The sequence below is a fragment of the Thermobia domestica genome, chromosome 17 (assembly GCF_964235325.1).
Source record: "Thermobia domestica chromosome 17, izTheDome1.hap1.1, whole genome shotgun sequence".
NCBI classification, from domain to species: Eukaryota; Metazoa; Arthropoda; class Insecta; order Zygentoma; family Lepismatidae; genus Thermobia; species Thermobia domestica.
Window position 1 is genome coordinate 146,193,457 of NC_137470.1, and position 27,296 is coordinate 146,220,752.

Below are 27,296 nucleotides of genomic sequence, written 5' to 3' on the forward strand. Positions count from 1 at the left end.
TATAGTGCCTTTTTTTTGTACTAGCTTTTTCTGTGAAAAGTTCCTCTAAAACCAGCTTTTTCTGTAAAAAGCATAAATTGACTGTGAGCTGCAGCACTACTGTTTTCCATTAGTATGCTGATAGGTGTTGTTGTGGGAGAAGTGCTTAAGTTTGTGTCTATGATTTAGAGAATTTAAAATTAAGATAGCCCTGTATTCGTTTTTATTTGTTTCTTTGAAATAGTAATACAGTGTATGTGTGATATTCGAGTATCGCATATGTAAGGAAACCGTATATGTAAGGGAAATATGAAGCAGAACTACTTTATACTTTTTCTTGCATTGTATGAAAAATCTATTGCATGAATTAGCATTTTTCTGTCAAACATTACAGCCAGGTCCGTAGTCAGAACACTAAGACTTGATCGTTTAAATAAGAGCGAGATAGTTTCTTTTTTTTTTTTTTGGGGGGGGGGCGCAACTTGAATTCACTTTACAATCATATATACATACAACAAACAATTGCAAGTTACAGGGGACTTTGCCCCTCCTAGCCACCCTCTAGCTACGAATCTAATTTCAGCCTACCTATTTCAAAACTTCACGCTACGTTACTGTGCATATCCTAAATGTTTATTTACTTACAATATGTCTTATGCGAGCAAATATGTTGGAAAAATATTTACTATAGAGAGCCCACATACTTTTACACCGCTAAACTGTTTACATTTATATGTTAGTGAATTTTCTAAACTTGGTCCTAGTACTGATATTATAAACATATTAATTATTTAAATGTTATAAAGAAATTAAGTAACTGCCAGAAAATATACGTAGTCTATCGAAAAATTCGCAAGGTTGCCAGTGTATGGAAGGGCATATATCGTGTGATTTGAGATACACTGTGCTTTGTTGCTGTGTTCTTATTGTGTTATTAAATCTCTAATTTAAGAAGATAGGCTACTTCGAACAATATTTAGAGTATTACAAAAATTCTCCAACAACGCTTGGTATATGCACACACACGTAGAAAGAAGCAAACAAATCCTAATTAACACAGGTCCGGAAGGACCAGTACAAATGAAACATCGTGAGAAGGAACCCTAATTTTGATACATAAATATTACATTTTAAATGTAAATGTATTTACAACTACATACATTCCTTTATTCAATGTCTGATTCTTCCTTACAGAGCGAAATTCGAGTCTGAGACAACAAATAGACTAACATCTATTACTAACGGTAGTTCGGGGTGTATTGATAATACTTCACCTCTATGTCTACATAATTTCTAGATTACTTTAAAAACTGATTCCTTTTCATCATTTGTAAATTAGTACTTTACTACTTTTTAGTGCAAATGGAAATGGAACTTAAAAAATCATATCATTATTTATATAAAGTACAGTCAATGAATTTTATTCTTTGTAAGTGGATATTTTCGATCCACTTACTTGTAATAAATTAACTATGTAAAAGTATCTGGTTTATAGTTTTTAAGTTCATTAAATTCCAGGCCTGGATAATTATTTAAGTGCTTATATATTTATATAGTTTATAAGGAGTTCTAATGTTTATATAATTTGTATAACTTATCTGTATATAATTTGTATCATAATTATATATATATATATATATATATATATATATATATATATATATATATATATATATATATATATATATATATATTTAATATTTCATATAACCTTAGAGAGATTGCCTTTAAAGATTTACTTCTTAGATAGAAACACTGTTACATTTGCTTCCATAGTTTAAGAATCGGATACGTGCTTCTTAACTGTTAGAACTTCACGGGGGGAGGTTGGTAGCGTCGGTTTTTTCAAATTGGTAACGAACTTTCTTTATTTTAGCTGGAGATCTTTTCGTTCTTGGATGCTGTCACTTGTGAGCCGAACCGTATATATACCGAGTTGTTTCGCTTGGTAGGGGTTCTTCTGACGCTCTGGACCACATGGTTACGTTCGACCGACGGTCCTAATGTTTGTTGGATCAACCACTTTTTTTTTTTTTTTTTTTTTTTTTTTTTTGCTATGTTGTTTAGGGCTGGCAGGATAGTAGGCCTATGGTCTCCTCGGAATGACCAAGGATAGGAAATAGGAGTTTTTTTCGTAAATAACTAAAGAAGTTTTCTGGGGAGAATTCTTTTTTGTTTGATAGGTTAATTTTAATCACGCCGAGGACGTGGGGATATGTATTAAATAGGTTTTTATATTTTGAGATATGTTTTAATCTCTTGGACAGGCCTGTTAAGGAATTCTAATTTTGAACTACAATGGTGTTGGGTTCGAGGCCCCTCTGGATTGAGAACTTTGTTTCTCGAGTTAAAGTTTATTGTTTTCTTTTTGCTTCCCTGATCCTAATCCTGTGTTAGTGATTATCTCTTGTAAAAGAGATAAGTTCCTGGTCTCTATTAGAGCGAGACCTTTATTAGGGCAAGGCCTAATTTTTGGTGGCCAGTTTATTGTCTCGAAGAGAGAGACTTGGTTAGGGCAAGGTCTAATTTTTGGTGGCCAGTTTATTGTCTCGAAGAGAGAGACTTTGTTAGGGCAAGAACCATAATAAGGGCCAGTTTATAGTCTCGAGAAAGAGACTTGTTTCATACCTTAACTTAGCCTTTTACCTTTATTGTTATTTAGCCAGGGTTTCCTTTTCGCAGGTTCTCTAGATTAAAAAAAAAACTGCACTTTAGATTGAAAACATCATATTTGGAGATGGTTTTCCCTCTTACATTTTGTTTTACCTCTGATAATAACAGAGTTACCCAATGTCAGGGGACTTTTGAGGCATCCTGTATATGTATATTGTGGGTTTGCACGCATAGCCTACATGGTGCACCGATTTTAATCTTTTTCCCTTTATCGAAAATGTTCATAGCCACAATACAAAACGAGGCAATGACATGTTTGCGATGCATCGAAAATATGCTAAATTAAGCAAAACCGTGTGTATGTGAATTGTGTTAGGTTATATAATAAACTTCCTATGTACTTAAAGAATATGACTAATGTTTCCGCTTTTCATACGAAGTTATTTAACCTACTTGCTGTAAAGTGCTATTATACTATTAAGAAATGTTTAAATGATTCATTAAATGAAGAATTGGCAACAGAACCCTACTCAGTATGTTCTCGGAATTCGTTGGAATGCTTAGTTATTAAGTCTTGAGGAACGCCAGTGAGTTCTTTTTCTAATTCCAAGTTTCAGTTTGCAGGACCTAAACAAAGGCTTCTCAATGTTGTGTTTTCGGTTCCAAACAAATGCCGGTCATACAGTGTTGTTAATTCTATATTCAAAATTTTCCATTTCCCTGCGCCACCCTGTATTATTCCTAGCACTTCAGTATACTAATCAAGTATTTAAGAGCCGCGGTAGCGCTGTCAGTAAGGCTTCTATCTGTCAACTGGGCGGGCCGGGTTTGATCCTCGGTAGAGATTTTTTTCCTTCCCTCGTTCCAATGTGGGTTTGTGGTTCACCCGGGCGCTCTGAAATTTGTACCGGGTGCAACCTACGGAAGTAAACGGGACGGCCCGTGATGCACACTACATACTTCCACGAGTATCGAAGTCAAAGTGCAGAGAATTAACCTGCTCGTGCAGTCCTTGGGTCTTCATGTCCTGTTCCAAAAGACAAGGGAAGGGGAATGACCTTTACTTTATAATTGTTTAACACCTTTGCTCCTGGGCTTTTATAGCAAATACCATCTTCCTCTCAATTTAATTCATACATATCAGGCAACACAAAAAGGTACACATGCGAAATACATGGCGAATGAATCTTTAAACACAATTTTAAGCTGAATGCAACATTTATTAGTATTGTTGGGTAGTATTGCCATGAGCGTCAATACCAACGGGACATGTCCCCCCAATATTTGTAAAATGGTTATCGTCCCCCCTCCCATATTACAAGTATCTTAGGTCAACTGTGACTCAAAAGAGGCCCAACCATGTAGCAGTTTTCTACGTTCATAAAACAGTTAGACAAAGTGGGTATGAAAAAAAAATGAAATGAAATCTTTGAGTTTTACGTCCCGCGATTATGCCGGTGAGGCTAAAGGAGACGATGATTATGAGAAATGAATGAAAATGGTGGAATGAAGAATGTGGGAGGAAACGGGAGATCCCCGAGAAAACCCACGCACACAGTGTTTGTCCACCACAAAGTTCACTTGGCAGAGGCTGGGATTTATGCCGGTTAGGCTAAAGGAGACTGTGATGATGAGTAATGAGTGAAATGGTGGAATGAACAAAGTGGGAGGAAACGGGAGAACCCCGAGAAAACCTACGCACATGGTATTTGTCCACCACAAAGTTCACGTGGCGGGGGCTGGGATCGAACCCGGGACCACAAGCACCAGAGGTGAACGCTCTACCACTGAGCCACAGCGGCCCTGGTATGAAAAAATGTAGCCAATTGTGGAAAAAAGGCCGTGTTTTTTTGGACCTATGAAGCTGAAGCTGAAGGTGAAGTAAAATGTAAAGTAACGAACTGCTTTTGTTTAGATAGCGAGCAGCAAAGCAAGTTCAGTTTAGCTAAAGAAACATATTTTTGATCCCCATTATTATTAGTTCTAGGCTTGTGGGCCTGAAACCTGTTTCCAAAATTTTATCGTTTCTGAGTATTTACTTCAGACTATCCTTTATCATTATTTTGTTTTTTACATACTTGGTATCATTTAACTAAAATTGTTTGAATAAAAACCAAACTGTACAAAAAACTGGACTATCAAAGGTAAAAATAAAACACATTTTTAAAGTTTTTGAGTACAAAATGTTTTAAAACGCAATGTACGAAGACTATATATATTTTTTTTTCGGGGAAGGTATTCTAGCGGGTATTCCATATACCTCAGTCAATCTGCTAGTCTGTTCACCCCAAAGTTTATATGCTGCTGACGCCAATGAGTATTGCTACAACATTACTAAACTCATCAGTTTGGCCGGGCTTAGGACCGAAAGTATTAAGGAAAGTTTGCATTTATACTCTTGAGTATTTAACCAACTTCTGGAAAGCCCAAGAATGTAATTTATAGTAGTTCTATCCGCTCGAATTGATGAAAATGATTTTTTAAATTTTAAGGTCGCACGTTTTGGCCTTTAGGCTAAAGGAGACGGAAGATTAATGAAAGAAAATGAATAAGAACGAATTAATGGAATGAGAATGTGGAAGGAAACTTGAGAGCTCCGAGGAGACTCATGGATATGGTGTTGTCCACTACAAGCGCAGTGGCTGGGGTCGTACTAGGGACCCCTCCCACCACAGATGAACGCTTTACTACTGAACCAACGAGACGCCCTCATTCGAATTGATAATACTAGGAATACCTACTAGAGCTTTTCTATTTCAAGTGTGCCCTCGGAAAATATATGAAACATACTTCGGCCCCACCTCCGCCGCCCTTCTATGTAGGAAATCTTCCCTTTGCTTTGGGGAAAGAAGTGAATGTTACCTCGGCTGTGTTGCCAATTCGTGATTCAGTTGTTTGGTCTTGACGAGTGAAGATCGTAGGCAACTTAGAATGCTTAACAAGACAGTGCACAGAGAAGTCTGTGAAATAACGTATTGTGGGAACCTTGTCCGCATCCAACAATAGAAAGATCTCGGCCACAGGATTTGTCCCTCCCCTTTCGAAGCAAGTAACGGAAAACACATCGACAGAGGCACACTTGAAATATTGTATTTGTGTTTTGAGTGTAACGTTCCTTTCAGCAGCGAGGCTATAGGAGACGTGGACCTACTGATTAACTTGAAATCCGAACCACATGTGCTCCCGCCGGGAATTGAATCCGGGTCTCCCAAGCCAAAGGCGCGTATGCTAACCGCTTAGCCACGAAGGAGCTTCCAATTGAAATAGAAAGACTCTAGTTACACTGAAAACTAGATATAAACAGAACGAAAAGACTGGACTATTTCTGAATATGCCTTATGATAAATATTATTTTCACAATGGCTTTGAGAACCGTGAGATCTTCTCTCAGACAAGGAAAATATATAGTTTGTCTTTTTAATAAAATCTTCGAAGTTGAACGTTAAGTCCTTTAGACTAAAGGAGACGATGCTTAAATGATTGTGAAAGAATTAATGGAATGACAACGTAGGAGAAAATGGGAGAACCCACCGATACAATGTTTACTGTCAACTGAAACAGCCTGGAATCGTACCAGGGACAACTTACATCAGAAATGAGCGCACTACCATCACTGAGCGACTGTTACCGTCTGTCTTTTCAATGTACGAGGCGCGTTCGGAAAGTAACCTTCGATTGGTCATTGTGCGTGAAGTAGAAGGGACAGTGCTACCAACTTTGCACAGACGTGTGCGGTACATCAGTCTGCATCCAGCCGTGGTAGAATGAAGATTGTCTGATCACTAGTTCCACTTTTGTAGCGTCTCAAAACGTGAGCTGCAAAAGAAAACCCCGTCAAGTGCGAGGTGTGAGTGTTATACGTTTTCTTACGGCAAAACAATATTCGGCAGCAAGCTATTCATCGGGAACTTTGTACCACGTATGGACCAAGTGTGAGGGGTGACGGAGTTGGCTGTGAATGGATTCGTTCATTTAAAAGTGGACGAAAAAACATTCATGACGAAGAGAGGAGGGGTAGGCCATCGGTGGTCACTGATGAACTTGGTCAAAAAATTGATGGAAAAGTTCGTGAAAACCGACGTTTCACAATCTCAGAGTTTTCCGATGAATTTCCACAAATTTCCAGGTCCTCGTCATTACAGATCTCAGCGTTTTGATGATGACGAGGAGCTGAAAGATGCGGTCAAATGCTAGCTCCAGGCACAAGCGGCAGATTTTTATGCTGATGGAATTTCTAAACCAGTACAGAGATATGATATGTGCTTGAATGTTTACGGAAATTATGTTGAAAAATAGAGCACAGAAGTAGTTTTCAGATGTATATAATAAGTTCTTCTTACTTACTTTGGTGTTTCTTTTTTAACCAATCGGAGGTTACTTTCCGAACGGCCCTCGTACTATAATTAGTTACTTCTAAAATTATAGCAAAGAGAACGTTAACTATACACATTAAATCGAAAACACATTTCAGACACGAATTTAATAATGAGACAAGGGATCTCGAAATAAAAAGACCATAACTTGTTTTTAACATGCTTTATCAAAACATTAGTGTATTTTTCATAGGGTTATGTACAACTGTCAAGACATTATTTTTAAAAATATCTAGAACTGTTTTTATCTTTTATGTCTGGTTTGTTATTTCTACATGGAGCTTGAAATGAAGTTCAAATCAGAAATATGGAACAGTGAATATGAATCTGTTCAAGTACTGGTTGTGTCAATATATTGAATTGAATTACATGCAGGAATATCAGACTATGTTAGGATGCTGAATTCTATGGAAATTACACAGAAAAAACGATTACTATGAAACGTTCTTATGCAAGTAAGCTCTTCAGTCAGTATATTATCACATTAGTTCCTTTGCTCTTTTTTAAAAAATGTTTTTTTTTTTAAACCTTTTTTTATTTCTAAAGCATGTTGTTCTTATCACTGTGTTCTCTATTGGGCTAAATACCCCATACCACCACACACATTTCACAGATTCACCTCTCACAATCACATGCACATCTTTTCTAGAAATTTATTTACCGATTATGAGAAATCTAAAAGGTGTATTTTGGAGCCAGCTCCGTTACAGATTTCTTTAAATGTTGATGATGAATTAAATACAAAAATCTTAACTTCGTTAGTTCACAAAAATCAGAAATCTATTCTTGATATCTCAAGATGATATTAACTGTATATTCTGGTTAGCTTTTAAACTTTAAGCTAAGTATGCTGAGACATGTTTCGTCAGTTGAATGCGATCATTACATTTCATTATCTTTACAACTAGCAGTGCAACATTCTAATACAGCTTGTAACTTGTTGTCTGTATATTTTGTGCGAAGTTCAACCTGCACCACTTTATTTTTTAGTTGAAAACTATGTAAGTCTTTAGTTTCAACATATTTCAGTGACTTACATCACAGAGAAACTCGAGACATAAAGTCCATTGGGGAAAAGTTCGATACCTTCAAACAGTATAATAAATAAAACAGATAGCGAGAGTGAAATAAATATCACATGCCGTAACACTGTCGCCATCTATTGTTCATTAACAGAGACATTTTGGTGGTAGCAAACTTTATTCCCTGACCAAAATCGTATTATGTCCTTGTTTTCTTTGTGTTATGATTTCATTCGTGTGTTCTATTGCTAAAAAAAGTGTACGTTACGCTTTTGTAGTTTCGTTTATCATGATACCCTCTCAGCTAATGAAATCCATAACAAACGCTCACTGCAAAAATACACCTGCAATAACCAATTCTTTGTAATGCGGAAAGTAAGAACTACACATTTTTCTTCATAAAGTACTCTCTCTGTGATATTAAGAATGTCTCTTTTTTTTTGTTTTTAGAAAATTATTTTTAAGGCATTAACCTTACATTTCTTTTTTTACACATACAAATTATATTTGATAATTCAATATTACATAAGAATACCTGCGTTCAATTTTCAGTAATCTAGAACGTATTTCAAATACTCAATACCCTTCTCTTAGCTTAGATGGTGTGGTGGTCAAAAACAAGTGAATACAAACCGAAATAATCATAAAGTTTATTTAAAAATAAATATATAATTACTAATGACTGAAAAAAATAACACATGTTCTATACAAGAAAACAATTATTAGCGTAATGAAAGTAAACTGATGCACTATACAGTACTTTTTTAAATTACATTAACAATGTGAAATACAAATATAACTAACACACGCCTTAAAATACAATTTTAACTGCTCTAAGATTTACTGAACATCAATGAGTCATTATGTTCAAGTAAAAAAAAAAAAAAAAAAAAAAAAAAAAAAAAAAAAAAAAAAAAAAAAAAAAAAAAAAACGCAAGGTGGCACAAAAATTTGTCACAATACTTTGCGAATAGATTCCTCACATCAAAATAAGAAAAAAAAAAACTTCATATGGGCTTGTGGTCGGTAATGCATAGCTTCGTAATTGTAGGGTGCCGAAAACATGAAAAAATGAACTTTAAAGGTCCATAGTTCCACTATTATAGGATCACTGAAGAACTAGTACGTGAACTATCAAATTTATCCAACTTTCAGAACCTCCGGTACTTGCACAATCATTTTTAGAGAGTCTGTTTGGTTCAGGAGTACTTGTTCACTCCACCTACCTCTCTACAAATTGGTGTGGAAATGCTGGAGCAGTCTTAAACATGGATATATGGATAGTTCACATATCCAGTTCCTCAGTGATGTCTTGATCTGACTACGATAGGTCCTATAGTAGTGGAACTATGGACCTTTAAAGTTCATTTTTTCACGTTTTCGGCACCCTTTAATTACGAAACTATCCACTTTTGAGCACTGGTTCATATAAACATTTTTTTCTTATTTTGATGTAAGGAATCTGTTCTCAAAGTATTCTGATACATTTCTGTAACACCCTGTATTTTTTTAAGATGTTATTTTACAAGTGCTAACAATGGGAAGCTACATTGAAAATAATTTAATTTTTCTAAGTACTTCCGAATTACTGAGCCGATTTCTGCAGTTTTCTGTAATTTACAAACAAACTGATGACGCACAATGTTATATTCTGCTTTCACTTGCCAATTAATTTTTGAGTTATTGACAGAAAAATTATTCATTAAAATTTTTTTTTTAAAAATTGAATGCGTCTGTACATCACAATACTGCTAAAATGTTCCAACAAAAGTAAATATCGAAATTAAATAGTACAGCAGCTAACAAAAGTATTTTCGCACCTCTAGATTTCCTTGTCGGCCAGTCTTCCACATGACAGAAAAAATTACATTGCCTGTGCAGTAGTCAAATTGACGTTAACAGCTCCAAAGCTATTGACAAAGCATAAGCATGTATTTTTTTATTGGCCAAAGGAAACTACTGCATCTCTTTCTTTTTTTTTCTGGCGATTGTACATAATTCTTGGGTTAAAGAAAACAGAGTCTGTTAGACATCAATCTCTACCAATATAATCGGCTCAAAATTTTAACTGAGATATAATAATACCAAATGGTAATTAGTTCCCATTTAACAACATCCCAGACTGGAATTTTTGTAAGTTATCACAAATAACAAGGTTAAAACAGAATACAAGAATATCCAAGCATAATAGGACTGAAAATGTGAATTTTATAACACTTATTGATACTGTGGTTTGCTTAACATTTTCAAATCAAATATTAGGAGAACTTATGACGTCAAATTTTCTTTTTTTTTGACACTGATAAGTACTGCATAGTACACACATTACTTTCAAAACTGGGAAACAATGTGTGTTCAAAACTAATTATTATGCAAAATTCCCTACAGAGTTAATGTACACTACAAACAAGCTTCAAATATGTTAATGATGATTTAAGGAACATGCCACCTTATACTATATAATTAAAACATGAGCGATATTTTCATTAACTTCGTAATGCAGTATTAAATAAAGATATTAAAATAACATTATAAACATTTTTATATATATAATTAAACATATTCTACGATATACGTACAAAGATAAAACAAAATATCTCAATTCAAACTTGCACCGACTTTGGTAAATCCACGACTTAAACCACGAAATATTTAGAAAATATCATAAAATCTATTATGACTATATCACCACACGTACAGATATTATCAGTGCCGCATCATACACTCATCTCAGATATACAGACCACATACTCACACGAATCAACACAGTCACACAAAGCAACATCTCAAGAGTTAACTTTTTATTACTCAGACACTCTTGCAAAGGTAATTCTATTAACTGCCGGAAGCATTACTCAATTTGAGCACTCCAGTCTCATAGAAGATTCCTGAGCCAATTAAATTAAGTTTACTCTCTTCGTTCACTGGTCCACTTTCATGAAACATCCATTACTAACCCGAAATATTACACATCGGTGATTACAACGAAAAGGATTCCGTTATGCAGGAACTAACAGCAAGGATCACCAATTCTACAGCTGTAGCACCATTTCTCAACCGAAGTTATAAAGATCCGCGAATAACTTAGATTTAAATTTATACAAAATAAACTTGTAGAATAGATATACATTCTTTCCTATATTCCCAATAGTATTTACCGTATTAACTCACCTCATAACATCTTTCTGTACAATAAATAGGCTCTGCTTAAATTTTGAAATTTAAAAAAAAGATAAATTTTATAGTTCCAATGATGTTATCATAACTAGTATTTTTTTAAAATTTTTTTCGTGAGTCACGTTTGCGTAGGTAAGTGTGTGTTTAAAAGCTAAGCAATTTCATTAAACGTCAGAGTGAGACGCGGATATTCGCAAACAAACTGGGAAAAAATATATGAGCATATATTATATCAGGTTCAAACTTATTATTATTATTATTATTATTATTATTATTATTATTATTATTGAGAATACTGAGGGGGAAAAATACCAGCTTACAGAGTTAAATTGCTACGAAATTCTGCGAAGTTATAAAACAAATAAGAAGAAAAGTATTTTTTTCACAGTTCATATTCCGTATTTTCTTCTTCCATTGCTATCGACTCGAACAGTTGAAGAAAATGAATTTTTAGTACATTTGGATACACTACAATTGTAAAACTAGGCCATATTGGGAAATGAGGTTATAGAAAAATCTATTACACTATTAATTTTTTTTCACTTTCTCTCTCTCTCAACTTGCGGAGCACGGCGGGAGAGCGCTTACCTCTCGTGCGTGGGTTTCCTGATTCAATCCCCGGCCAAGTAAGTTTGTGGCTACTGCTCTTCCTCAGGCCTTCTTACTCCAGCAATTCTTCCATCATCATTCACTTGCTTTAATCATCTGCCTCCCTTAGTTTAACGGCCATGATCGTCACTCGTTAAACTGGAAGGTTTCAGTTTTCTCTCTGAACAAAGAGGTGCTAGAGTTGACTAGAGTTGAAAGGCTTTTTAGTCAATAAAAATGGAAGAAATATTTGAGTTTTACGTCCCATGGTTATGCAGGCTAGGCTAAAGGAGACGGTGATAATGGGAAATGAATAAAATGGTAGAATGAAGGAGTGGAAGGAAACGGGAGAACCCCGAGAAAAAACACGCACACGGTGTTTGTCCACCACAAAGTTCACTTGACGCGAGCTGGAGTCGAATCAAGACCCAAAGCACGACAGGTGAACGCTCTATCACTGAACCACCGCGGCCCCTTTTTAGTCAGCCGATCAACTAATCCGCTGTTTAAAAAAAAAGCGTGGTAGAAGGTCTCACTGGATTATTATTTACCATAAAGACCTTATAAAGCTAAAAGAAGTTAAATGTCAACTGTTGTTCAAATATCGTGTCTAATACTGCCCTTGAATCAAGAATCAAAAAATTAAATTTCTCGCTAGTTATCACGAAATCATCTTCAGACTTGTTCTAACTATGCTTGAGAAATCGTGCTACAGTGATCACAACTTTATTAGATCCTGCATAAGTCCTATATACATACAATTATACATGATACAGAAGCTCTAAATCAAGCATGTCCATATTTGGGAACAAAATTTTTTGTTTAAAAAATATTCTAGGCATTATTAGTGCATTTTACATTACAATGTTCTTGATGCTATTGTTAAGTTCCATTTTAAACAAACGGAGCATTTTTTGTTTTACTACATTCAATGATTACATGTAAAGCTATGTTTAAGCATGTATACAGCTTGTGTTTTCTCTTGTCCAAGATTTCGACTATTTCCAAACTATCATTTACAGAAATATCTAAGTTATCAACATTTCCACAAAATTTGAACCAGTGGTTCAAAAAATTCTTTTCTTGGAAAATATACACATTGATAATGCTTTTCATGTTTATAATATTATTTATTATTATTATTATTAGTTACAAAAAATACAGAGCTGTGCTTACGATATGTGCATTCGAAAACAGGCAGCAATAGCGTTCGTTGATGGAACAACATATGTTTCAAGCAACATGAGAAAAGCATTAAGAGAAGTGACACAATAAATACAGGATTTTTTTCACTCTTAATTATCTGAGCAATCTGAATCTCTGCCCGAGTTACAAATATCGATGTGAATTCCTTAAAAAATCAGATTTTTAACACTTCCCGTGCCCTAATCTTACAACTACGAGTTTATACGATTTATCCAATTCTTGCCAAAGCAGTAACCCTCATTTGTATTAATACAGGGTGTTTCAAATCAACACCGACAACGTCTAGGAGGTGATTCCTGACACCAAGATAAGACAAAAATTAAAGACTAACCTGGGTGCACAAATGCCTCCTTTCGGAGTTATAAGCTGCCGAAAACATTAAAAAAAAAAAAAAAAAAAAAAAAAAAAAAAAAAAAAAAAAAAAAAGTCCACAACTCCGAAACAATAGGACCTACCGTAGTCGGGTAAAGACTTCACTTAAGAACTGATATGTGCCCTATCCAAATATCCAAGTTTCAGAATTCTAAGATACTCACGCAACGATTTTTAAACAGGAGGTTTGCCTATAGGCATTTAATTTGAAGTACTCACCAAATACCCCTATACAAATTGTTGCGTGAGAACCACAGAATTCTGAAACATGGATATTTGGATAGGACACATATTAGTTCCTACCTGAAGTCTTAACCCGACTACGGTAGGTCCATAGTTTTGGAGCGATGGGACTTTAAAGTTCATTTTTTCATGTTTTCGACAGCCTATAACTGGGAAGGGAAGCATTTAAGCACCCATGTAGTTCTATAGTTTTTGTCTTATCTTGGTGTCAGGAATCACCTCCTAAAAGTTGTCGGTGTTGTTTTGAAACACCCTGTGTTACTTGTTTCGTATATCGTTTGGCCTTGAATATTCATTCCTACTACTGATAATCATGAATAGGATTCCGTTTATGTTCCTATGTATGCACGTACGACCCACGTACCTTTCAGTACGAAATAACGCCACCATGTAGCGTTATCGATATATACATATACATTAAAAAAAGATACGTAAGAAAACGGCAGTAATACACTCCAAGTTATAGATATTAACAGATTTCTATTTATTTATTTATTTTTAATTGTCAGAAAACAAGATAAAACTATTGCATTAATCCACAAAGAACAGTGGATTTTAAAAAGAAGATTTGGTTCTTTGAGATCAAATTTACAACCGTAATTTCAGCGGAAGCCATGGAAAGTTTGACAAGTGAAGAAATGTTCTGTATTGGGGAAAAGATGTTTTCTAACTTTTGGTACGGAAAGTGTTAAAAAGATAATAACTGTCCCATCTATTCATATTTTTTTTTCTTTTAAAACCGGGATATAGATTTGTTCTTTGTATCCATCGGTAAGATTTCTTTTCGTTTAAGGCCTTGTTATTAAAGCATTTTCACTTCAAAAATTAAACCCAACTAGATAAGGAAACTCCGTTAAATTAAAAATCTCTTAATTTCCGATTCCCAATCTTACCAGATCACAGACCACTGCTGCGAATCAGTGCTGTGATTACTTAATTAAACCTGTAACATTAAAAAAAGTACGAGTGGAGTGTTTCAAGAATTGTTGAAGCAACTTCCTGGTAAATATGCCTAATATTCGCAAAAGTTATTATAATCTTTCATGGCATTATTACTCAAGATTAATTTACTTAAAGTACTGGCCCGAACATCACACAGCCTGAAATATAAATCGTCCACGAATTTCTTAAGGTAGTTTACACAACATCTTCAAAATAACAGACAATACTATGTTACTGATGTTCGACAATAAAAACCAATTAATTGACCTAAACATTATTTTTTTCAGATAAAACTAAACAAACAAGTTTTTTTTTCTTCTGACGTAAATGTTAGGGTATAAATTACATTAAGGTTATATTAGAAACACATATTTTTTTTTAATATATTAGGCTGGATAAGACGAATATTGTTTTCTGAAGATGTTAACGAAATAAATATAAATAAAAAAAAGTTAAATTCGGACCAATATAATAACTACAACTAATTAAACCAGATAAAAGTTTCAAGATGCATTGTGAACATCAGTTTTGAAATACATTTGAGAAAAAGTTGTCACAAAATTAAAGTTGGAAATTATTATTTATCATTGCACGGTACTAATATTTGTTTCTAGATAGTAATAACTGGGTAGGAATACGTTCGTACACGATTAAGAACACAACTGTAAGGCTTATTCGCAAGTAAAAGGAAAGATCTGGGTCAGATAATTCGACACAAAGCAATTTGCAACAAGCTTCAGCAAATGTTATAAAACGAAGGAAGTATTTTTTATTTTATTTTGGAACGTATTTTTTTTGCTTTTTCCTTAAAGCCTGGTTCAAATAGGCCTCTAAAACCAAGACGGTCATATGTGGACGGATAGACTTGATAAGAAAAAAAAAAAGTGTTACGAAAGGTCTGAAAAAGATAAGATTCCTCAATTTCAGTGTACAGTCGAGATTTATATAGTTTTCCGTAAAATGCGTACAGCAACAATCCCTAAAAGCGAGTTTATGACGTATATTACCTTCAGGCTAACATCTTTTAACCTTCTGTGATCAGAGTGTGTTAATCTTCATTTTCAACGTAGCAATAATCGTTATTCCCAAGCAACCGTGTGCCATGTTTTATGTTTCGCAGAGAAGCCACCTCTACTAGAATTTACACTCAATTTTATTGAATTCATGTCCATTGGTGGCTCAAGTGGCTTAGAAGAGTAAGGTGCGTATACCACGAGTAGCATAAGTGGCCCACAAGAGGTTCGGTGTATCCATCGGTGGTACATGCGGCAACGAGTGTTAGTGTACTGTGTTTACTTTTGTACAATTGTTAGCAAAACACAATTACCACCTTTAATATGTTCTGTCACTAACTTCGGAACGAATGGTCCAATTTGGGCAATTTCCGGCAGCTTACAGAAAGTTAGGTTCTGTCATCAGCATGAAAAACTGTACCCACGTTAGCACATTCATTTCAAAGATATTGACAAAGAGAGCATATATGGGGTGATAATGAGCGGTTGCTAACGATTGGACATTAGTGCAAAATCTTGTACGAACATAAAATGAACCTGAGAATCATTTTAAAAGTCCAGTTAATACATCAAGAAATTCTCGTTAAATCCAGCGAGACTACACATGGAATGCAAAATAAGGCAATTATTATTATAATTATTTTAGTTCAGGCTTCTTTTTCTATATTCCCAAATTACGAAGCTTGATAATAATAATAATAATAATAATAATAATAATAATAATAATAATAATAATAATAATAATAATAATAATAATAATAATAATAATAATAATAATAATAATAATGAGCTTAGATGGAAATGAATAAACGCCTTCAGCAAGGTTTCAACTTTAAGTTTCGAGTTCGATTAGAGTTCACCCTTTAAACAAAATGAACAAAACGCCACAACGCTGGGTCAAACTGTTAATGTTTATAAAGTTTGAGCAAGGATCACTGTGCTACTACGATAAAAGGAAAAATAAAAGTAAAAAAAAAGTATTTATAAAACTCCTACAACGTACAGAAGTACTAAACAAACAAACAAACAAACACAAAGGGCAAAAATTTGGGTGCATTGCAGTCTTACATTCAGTATCACTACGACCTGTATAAATGGATATCTCCATTCGATGCCCCCAGCACTACAAGACTTATTTTAATATGACGCAAGTGATTTCAACGTTGCCTTCTGTGATCACAGAAAGCTTCGTTCCTATCTTTCCTACCATACTATTAACACTAATCTTGCTCAACTGGAAGCGTCGAATAGACTCATGCAGTCAAATATAGTGGAAGCCATATTCAATGCATTATCTATGTGCTTAATTCTGTTGATATATTTTAAGATATGTATAAAAGAATATAACAAGGTTATGCAGTGTAGGAATAACTAAACGGCATGTTATACAGGGTGTTCCAAAATTTGTCACAAAATTTTGGGAATAAATCCCTCACATCAAAATAAGAAAAAAAAGCTCATATGAACCTGTGGTCGGAAGTGCATAGTTTTGTAGTTAAAGGGTGCCGAAAATGTGAAAAAAAAGAAATTTAAAGGTAAATAGTTTCACTCCTATAGGGCCGATGAATTTTTTTCTTATTTTGATGTGAGGAATCTATTCCCAAAATATTGTGAAAATTTTTTGTAATAACCTGTATATTCATTTTTTAAAAAATAAAAAATAATTATTTTTTTATTTTACTTATTTCTTTTTATTTTCTTTTTCCCTAAAAACTTTTATAGTACGAGGGCAAGATTTAGGCCTAGGCAAGTAATGAACGGGCAAACATTTCATTTTCAAGCAAATTCAAACCATATTTTTTAAGTTTCTGGTAAAATGTCTGTAAAGTTATCGTTTAACGTTATTTTGGGGCCGAATTTCTTTATTTTTTTTTATCTCGTCGTCTTAATTCAGAATTGGATGATGTTATACTTCCAGTAAATTTAATGAACTCTGTAAGAATTTTCAATTTTGTGTAAATTTGTGCTACATACTGTGTAATTACAAGAGACAAAGGAAAATTAAAGAGAATAATTACCTTTTCCGAATTGAAAATTATTTCCGGTTAAATAAGAGAACCCGAAAGGCAATATACTTTGTTAACAAATGTTAAAGTTTTGTTCTTTGGCTATCTACGTGATCAACTGCGAAATTTGCTCAAGACTTGTAATTAGGAGCGAAACCTGCTTGGGACCAAACTTCTATTACAAAATGGCAAGACTGAAGATTGGATGTAAACCTCCGCTTTCAGCAAATTCATGTAACGGTCCCAAGTTTGCTGCAAATTGGAAGTTCTCCACTTTTGGCAATTCTGCCATGCAAGGACTTGCCGGGACATATTTGCCCGTTTTATCCAGAATAATTAAGAAACATCTTGACTCTTTTGACAACCCCACATTTCTGGAACGAACAGTAATACAAGAACGTACTACATCTCAATGCAAAAATTCCTGCCACAAGGCACAACTCGGTAACTGAATCAATTGGCAACATCGACAGGTGCTCGGGCAACTCAAAAACTTTTTTATTCCAAAACGCGTTCTTCACCTGCATCATTTAGTGGTATTTCCTCGAATTTTCAGCCACAAGCAACACGAAATGACAGTTACTTCCACTCAAGAGTCAGTGCGTTTCTTTACTACCATTTATTACAAAAATATGACATTGCAAAAGCATGAAGATATTTTAGAATCAACCTGGATAATTATGTACAAGTAGCCAGCAAAACTGCCATCCTCCTCAAGCATATTATGTTGCCACTACTTTGCAAACAAAGAAAGCAATTTCACTACGGTTTCCTATTATTGCAGAGGTGTGTCTGGACATACCTGCGTCTTTTACGTCAGACACACCTGCGTTCAAATTGTACGGGAAATACATGATTTAGGAAGGAAAAAAAATAAAAAAGGAGAGAGGGAGAGTTTGGGTATCATACTTGGGCTTCTCTTTTGGTTCAAAAGTTTTGAAGTCATAAAAAAAAAAAAAAAAAAAGAAAAAGGACGTATGCACCTTCGCTGGGAACTGTACCATTTTCTAACACTGCAGATTCTGCTCCTAACAACTGCATAAATTTATCAACTTCATGTAGATTTTTTTTTTTTTTTTTTTAAATCAGCAAGCTCATTTGTATCATTTAAAGACAAGAAAAGCACAGTGATACTTGCTTAAGATGCAATTGATTGGACCAATACTCTACTACTTACTGTGCAAGGTTTGATTTTATGCAACTTCTATTCAACTTCTGTTTATATTTAATTCCTCCTTACACAATTACTGTGTTGGAAAGATTAGCCTATGTTATATAAGTAAAAGGAACAGTGTTGCGAAGAATAACGCAATGCAAAAAACTTCTGTTTTGACATTTCTGCTTTTAACGAATTTATAGTAACAAAACCATTAGCTCTGTCTCCCCTCGAACTTGTTTGTTGAATACGCTTTCCTGTATTATGTAATTAACAAGAATTTTAGGAATGATCGAAAAAAATGGAACAAAAGATTGCGATCTTGGCCAATAATTAGTTTTTTTGACCAGGGGCCACAAAATGTTTGAACGGTTCCTAAATCGAGTTTTTGTATTTTCTACGGAATAAGCACATCATACTGAGTTAAGTGATAGTTTGGGTTTGGCTACATTATATGTAGTTCTCCACACATAGCCTACAAGAAAGGTTTTGATTGAAATATATTGGATCTTTAGATCCTAAAGAGAGAGAGAGAGAAAAAAAGAACTTAACTGAAGGCGTAATATGCTGGACTCAAAATACTGCTAGTATCAGAAATTAACAGCCAAATTCCACTTGAAGCAAATCTATCTCAAAATGGCGAATGAGTTGCTGGGACATGAAAATTTCCATTTTCAGACAAGTTACGCTGTATTTTTACAAGTGATCTGACTGGTGTGCATCCAGATACACGTTCTGAACTGGTAAGTTACTCTGTTTGAATACGACTGTACAAGAGTAGAGAAATATCCAGAATTGTGGCTGAAGACTCAACATATTGGTCACCAACAGTTAAAATATTTTTTTAGGTAGTCCTTCAGCGCTCGACAACCCAACACCAAGGAGTTTCTATTATTTTTATTGCTGCCAGGCTCTGTGTCTAAAGAGCTTACGAAATACCGGTTTATTCGTACAAAAACAGACACGAAGACACGAATCCACGTACTGGATAAAAATACAATAAAAAAGGTAATATTTATTGTGTCACTAACAGCGACGATGCAACACTGTACAATGTTAGTCTCAATGATCATTACTTATCTTTTTAAAGTACACATTACATGCTCGAAACTGCGATGCTGCAGACCGGTTACACTAGGTATCAAAAGCCATTTTTGAGTTATTAAAAAAGTGTTTGCTACACACAATTTGAAACCATGACACTTGTGAGACCTGTCCATGCTTGTCACATACCTTTCACATTTAAAATAAATAAATAAATGTTAGTGCCGTTAAAAAAGTGAGCAGATAATGTACTTTTCCTTTCGACTCGGCTCACCTACAGAAAACAGCCACATGAAGAAGAAATTACAGAGAAAATATATTGTGCATTTGGACGGAGCTGGAAACAAGTCGCAACATGCCCAATCAAGTAAAACAGAATAATTTCTTTAGAAAGGCCACTCTGGAAAACTTTCACAAAAACAAAGATGGAACACAAGTAGTAATTAAGACTGATGTCATTGAAAACTTCGAACAAATTGGATGATTTCTATTCATTTTGGAGAATATCAGATTTAATTTTGTAAGTAATAAAATAAGTTTCCACTTAACGCTCCGTGGAAAAAGGCTAAGGGTTAAATAGTGACACATAAAAATTTCGGAAATGACCGGTATTAGTGTTAAATCATTGGTGGTAGTCCTGGTGCCTTTTAAGTCCAAGCTCAGCCTCCATTAGCACCAAGAAGGTCGAGGAAGGGGGGGGGGGGGTTAAATTGTGTCAAGTAAAAATAACTTGAAAATGACAAATATTATTAATGTCAAATTCATAGTTTTCGCTGTCGTTGAAATGAATAGTGACGCTCCAAATGGGTGGTTTTAAGTCCAAGTTTATCCCCATTTACAGAGAGTAGGCGAGGGAGGTGAAAATGTCAAAAATGACTGAGGTTTTTGTCAAATTCATACTTGTCCGGGTCGGGAAAACGTCTGCCTTGTTTGGAATGACTTTTGGCAGAGAGTTTAGTATCCATTTCAAGCTGGCTATTTTAATTATATCAATTTGATTAGAGACGCATTCTGTGGAGTTAGAGTGTTTTAATATGTACGCCAAAAGTAGAGTATCTTCTGTGTTTTATCATTTCATTTTCATTGCAAGAAATGTTCTGAGGAGGAAGAAAATTCAAATATTTCAAATAAACCTATTCTCCCTGTGCGAAGAACGGGAATTTCAGTTGGTTGTTTTTATTGAAACGAAATACTTTTTTATATAATTACTAGCGTCATGGGTTAAAATAATAAAAAATTAGTAAAATGTTCCGTTAGTCAGTAACTTTTTACTATTACTGAAGCGCGCTCAAATCCATAGAAACAAAGAAAATATAATGAAAAATCAGAAAATAATACGTAATCTTTATAAATAAAACTTAAAAATTACTATTGTGGGCTGAATTTGGATTTAAACGGCATCGGAAGTGTCACTGTTTAATCTTAACGACCTCGAAAACTATGGATTCAGCACTAATATCGGTCATTTTCGATCATTTATATAGGTATATCTCCTCCTCCCCTAAGTTGCACCGTCGAAGTGCAATGACAAAAACCATTTCAGGCCAGAGCCTCATCTATGTTGAAAATTTGTTCGAGATCGGTTGGTTGGTTTAAGAGGTATGATGTCACAAACATAGTGACTTTCCTTTTTATTTATATAGGTTATTACATTTGGATGTAGGAAGAAACTTATACTTAGAAAGCACGATACAGTCCTAATCGTTAAACTTACCCCTATTTTTTTTTTTTCAGAATTATAGTGAATAACTTGAAAAAATAATTTTTTTAAAAAAATAAGTGAGCAGACAGTGGTATCTACAAAATGGTATTTACAATCCCTATAGAACAGCAATTCGGATGCGCAGTTTATGGCATGATTCTTGGGAACCCAAATACTATACGAAAGGCCTTTAGTGGCCCCGCGTAGCATAGTCGTTAACGCCCTCGTCTTTGGTGCGAGCGGTCCCGGGTTCGATTCCCGTTGGGGACACTTGGTCGAAAAACTGTAAAAGCTTTTTCAGAGCAGCCATCCTGAGTGAGGTTTTTCTGAGTTTTCCCTCATTCACACCACGCAAATGCCGGGATGGTACCTAACATATAGGTCCCAGGCCGCTTCTTTCTCCAATCCTTTCTTTCCTCCCTTTCCTCAGGAAGTGTGATCGCCGAGGGATGTCATCCCTCAAACGTAACGGGCTAACATGGCCACACACACGATCAGGAATATTACTAATCATCTCGTTTCTAATTTTAAGGATTATTCAGGAATTAAACTTTCACGTACTTTCAAGTAATCCATATTGTAGACATTTCATTTTAGGTATAGCTAAGGTAACAATTTATTATACTACTTTCGTAATTCTGTAAATTCATGGATTAAGTCAACCACTTTGAGTTTTCAACGTCAGTGCCTCTAGTTGCTTTACGCAAAGTTTAACTTCCCTTTTCAGGAACAAGACTATATGAGACGTAAACCCCACAGCTTAATGTGGGAATCGAATACTTATCTCCCGCGTCGAAGACTTCTATACTGACCACATAACCACGGAAAAACTTGTTAATATCTGAATAAAGTTCCTTGACCTACGCTTACTAAGATTCTTGTTCTTTTCCTTTTGCTGATTTTGGTATGAGCTACTCACTCATCCATTTTCAAACATCACCGTGTAAACATCCTATACAATAATGTAATACAAATAACTTATTGAAAACCATTGATATATATATATATATATATATATATATATATATATTTTAATTCTACAGAAATAAGCGACATTAACCAATACTTGTGAAAGATAGTGTGTAACAGGAATGTCAGGTCTCACCGTGCCATAATCTCTTTCTAAACGATGCTCTCTTAACATTAGGTTTGTTCAACGGAATGCTGATTGTCCCGGTTCCCTTAAATTTTACATGTACACCAGCACAATTATTTTCAGTACAAAACTAAATGTCTTTACTCTGCTTCAAGATTTCAAAACTAGATATGAAGACTTTTTTTTTTTATTAATGATTTTTTTCTCTTTAATTACATACAAATTGGTACTCCAAATAGTAATTGCGAATACGTCAATTAATTTCTTCTGCCATTAAAAATATTGCGATTAATACATTTTTAATCTTTTTTACTTTTAAATGCAATTCTCAAAAGGCAATAAATCTTAATTTCTAAATTCACCCTCGTCACTTTCTGTCTAATGATATATAATATATATATTTATATATGTCTATAAATAAAGTTTTGTCAAACGTTATTAATATTTACATAACATGTAGATTATATATGTTGAGAGCAACTTCTACATCTTCGAAAGTAGATTACATGAACTGAATGTGAATGTCCAACAAAACATAAATGATAAAGTTTTTAATTTACTACATTAGAAAGTAAATAAGAATACTACTATAAAAAGCTTGTACAGGATAACTAAAGTAAATGGTCTAGTGCAAGTTGGAACAGGGAGTGGGCCAACCACATACGACTTACCGGCATCGGAGGCCATACGAAACAATGTACATTTTTCACAAGAATTGAATAGCAATATCCTAACTATATATAAAACTACACGAACTGACATAAATTAAAGGAGTACTTCCAGTTGACGTGGAAATTTGGCATGATTGTAGTTTTCCGGGACTAACCCACAGGAAAATTGCCAAAAGTGAATATTTTTAATTTTTAGGGGGTCTAAAAGGGAATGAAGAGATTTCCCATGTTATTTCAATGAGTTTTGTTTGGACCTATAGTCTCATATTTTAGGTATTTGTAAAAGGAATAAAAACTTGAAATTCGGTATGCTTGTACGTTTTCGTTAGCTTTACCTCAGTAAATCACAAAATAAATAAATAAATAAAATTTAAAAAAAAAATCGAAATTTAGTGTGGTTTTATAGAGAACTGAAAAATCTTTCTCATGTTATTTATATGGGACATCTACACGCCAAAATGTTTAGGCACTTCCGGCAGGATCAAAACGATGAAATTTGACATGACTGTAGCCTTCTGGTACTAATCCACAGGAAAATTGCCAAAAGTGAAACTTTTTAGTTTTTAAGAGGTCTATAGAGGGGATGAAGAAATTCTCATGTTATTTAATTGGGCGTTTTCTTGGGATACAAGATCTTATCTTTTTGTAATCAAAATATTTACTTACTAAAGAAAAGCAGAAAAATCTATTTATTTACCATTTTAGTGGAATACTTGACCAGTCTGCCAATGTTCAGTGGTACATTCTGCATTGGTTTTTCCAACGCGGAGAATATTTTCAAAGCCACTTCGAGGACAATCAGTTATGCATGTAAAAGTTTCAGCTCAGTTTAAGAGATTACGTAAGGAATTCACTTTCAATAATGGGTAAGGCGGGCCGGATTAAAGGGCTCAGTGGGCCGGCTGTTGCAAATGGCTGGTCTAGCTTCTATCACTGGAAGAATATATCCAACTTGATACAACATTCACTTGGAATATCAACCCTATACTGCCAAGATCCGATCAGATGCGACGTTATATTATACATATAAGCTTCAAGTATGAGGTAAGTGGAATTTCAACTTGAAAGCATAAGGATTAACCTTTGTTCTCTGAAGAGTTGATGGCGTTAAGAGGATTGTAGAGAAAATGTTTAGTAGGTGGTCATATTGCATATTTTCAAGGTAGGTGAACTTGTTACACAAGTATTATTAATATATATTTGGTGCTTTGGCCAGTATTGTTTTATTAATACTGTGAATATCTCGAAAACTGTAACAAACAAGATACAAATCTAATAGCCTTTTTGATTTTCGATTCATGGTGCTGAATTTTTAAAGGGTGAAAATGTATCAACATTTTTGACTGTTTTGTAAGAACGCCTGGCCTGCACACAATCAACATTACATTTTGGTGTTGCGTGCTTGCATAACAACAGGATAAAAACTCGGGGAATGGAATAGTTTATGAATTAAGACGGAGAAACGACAGGTGATTACATCCAGTAAATAAAGTAATTTTGCAACACAAAATTCTGCATAACGCTTAACAAATGAAAATATCTTAATTCGGGTTTTCTCTCAGACAAATCATATTCAGTTCATGTTCTCTACTAATGGCATCAAGGCATTCTGAGCATCTGCCAAAAATTAACACCATTATCCATGTTCTTAAAACATTTCGGTGCAGCAGCTGATTTACATTAAAAAGAACAATCTTAATGGCTTACTACGGATAATGTCCTTAGAATGAATGCACTAGGAATAGTGTATTATCTTTTCAACGTTATTGGATATTAGTAACTTCTTTTTTAATATGTATTATACACATTTAGTGACTACCAGATTGATAAAACACGGATTGACAAAAGAACAGTTTGATGTAAAACAGATCATCTCATTTCACAACGATATGCAATTCCTGTTGTACAATCAATTCAGAAAAATGCCTACCCTGTGACGCAATTTCTTCTTGCATTTTCGGAACTGATTCCAACAAATTTACCAATTACTTACGATAGCAACGAGGCATTTAATTTTTAAATCCCAGGGAAAGCCGTTTCTGATGTTACTGTACAAACGCTACACGACCAGTATAAACTAATGCTTGACTGCGACGACAGACTTACCCCAATCTTCTCTTCCTATTTTTCCATTTCCCCAACTGAACTTTTCCACTACCTTCCACATACAAAGAAGATTTATCGTTGGTTAAGGAATGCAGTGGACTTTGTTCGCAACAGGGTGAATGGCAAAAGCTCGATGATGGTCCTAGAAATTTTAAAACAGCTCCTAGCGTGTGTATTTCTCAGGATAATGTATCCTGGTTATGAGTAACAACTGCCTCTACATGTTCGGAATGCCTGCTGTTATGACTGCTTGCTTGCGAATGAGAAGGACTGGATGAACTTCTTTCTTCCTCGATTACGTGCTCCAGGTAGTAATGTGGAGTGCTCAAGTAGTCGATCAGTCGGCGGGGTAGAGGAAGGGTTGAAATTAAGTCGCGGCGAACCAACTTGAGAATTACAAACCTGCAAAACAAAGTTCAGTAAAAACATGGTGCCACTGTCTTTTTTATTATTATTATTTATTTTTATTTTAGGTGTTCTGTGCCAAAATAATATACTAGTATAACTGAAATTTGAAGGGCCTCCAAAAATACTTGTTATGGCCAAATTTCGTTATAAAAAAAAGTCGATTCTCAAGAACTCACCTCTTGTTATATCTACTGAAAGATACTTCAACATGAATTTACAGAAAAAAAATAATATTTATTAAACGAAAGAAAAACTAGTATAGGGTGGACACAAAGTTCCTTTCCCCAAAACAAGTATTTCTTCACATATTGGAGAAAGTGACTTTGTGCCCTATATATATATTTCAGTATATCAAATTTAAAAACCTCGAAATAATTGAAAATATTTAAACTTTTGTAAAAATCTATGTAAACAATTCAAGACTGGCTTGAGTACAAAATATCAACTGTCTGAGTTGAATAAATTAAGCCAGGATTGTTTCCAAAATCTAATCCGGTTTGTTGAAATGAGCCCAAAACTTATTTTATTCTATCATACATACACGTGGAATTTTCCAAACACGGAAATATGATAGACATGCGGATTGCATTCCCTAATTTTATATAAAAGAACCATCTATGTTCACTCAACACACACTTCAAGTCTACACTTCAGCTCTAGACTAGACTTGCCATTCGCCTACAAGTCACATAAGTTACGTACGTCAAGAAGAGGCGGAGCCTTCGAATTTTACTCCAAATACCATAACGAACACAATGTAAGTGCCTTTTCATATGAACGTTTGCTGATAGTTTTAGATTCCTTGCTTCGTATCACAGGTACAGCCTTTGTACAGGTTATGAACAAGTAATGAAATTAAAAACTATCATTCAAGTATCAGTTTCATATTGTCTTATTCATGTTTCTCTCTATCTCTTGCAATATTCTGTGAGAAATCAGCTTAAGATTTAGATAGAGCCCACGATCAAAAGTCCCCTGACATAGGGCAACTCTGTAATTATCAGTTACAACAAAATGTAAGAGGGGAAACCGTCTCCAAATATGATGTTTTCAATCTCAAGTGAAGGAATTGTTTAAATCTGACGAGCCGTTTGGGCTGTACACTCTTTATGCGCCCAATGTTAAATGAAAATGCAACATTGCCATTCACCTGGACCCACAATGTAAGTGAATTAAATTACTGTTTGAAATGGGGCCTGGCCACCGACACGCTAGCGTAAAAGACAGTAAATTTATTCATTTATGTTGTTGGTCCAGGTAAATGGCAACGTAGCATGTTCATTATATCGCGGTTTCGGATTCTACGTCAAAGAATTGTAAAGTTTTTTTCTGAAACATTTTTGTTAAAAAAAAAATCGACTGCTTCCTGATTCGACTTTTTTAAAAACATTTTTTTTTTTAAGGTAAAAGTTACTAGCTGTTCCGCCAGAGCTTTTGTCTTGCTCTATATTAGAAGTTAAAAGAGTTAAAATTACGTTTACATAAAAGCTGTAATTGTTTACATGTCATTTGTTAAAAAGTGTAATTTTCCCAGTTCCAATTACTCAAGGACTGTTGCATTCAACATTGTGTTGAGGTA

At 34.5% G+C, this 27,296-nt stretch overlaps 1 protein-coding gene across 3 annotated transcripts in view; it reads right to left on the reverse strand.

Annotated features, from left to right (window-relative positions):
* Positions 1 to 7,113: 7,113 nt before the first annotated feature.
* The window catches only part of LOC145674391 (uncharacterized), a 90,772-nt gene continuing 70,589 nt past the window's right edge, over positions 7,114 to 27,296 (reverse strand). For all 3 annotated transcript variants that reach the window (XM_081744381.1, XM_081744380.1, XM_081744382.1), the window contains one exon: positions 7,114 to 25,711. In XM_081744381.1, coding sequence (XP_081600507.1) covers positions 25,489 to 25,711 — 223 coding nt within the window. In that variant the 3' untranslated portion in view covers positions 7,114 to 25,488. The remainder of the gene's footprint in view (positions 25,712 to 27,296) is intronic.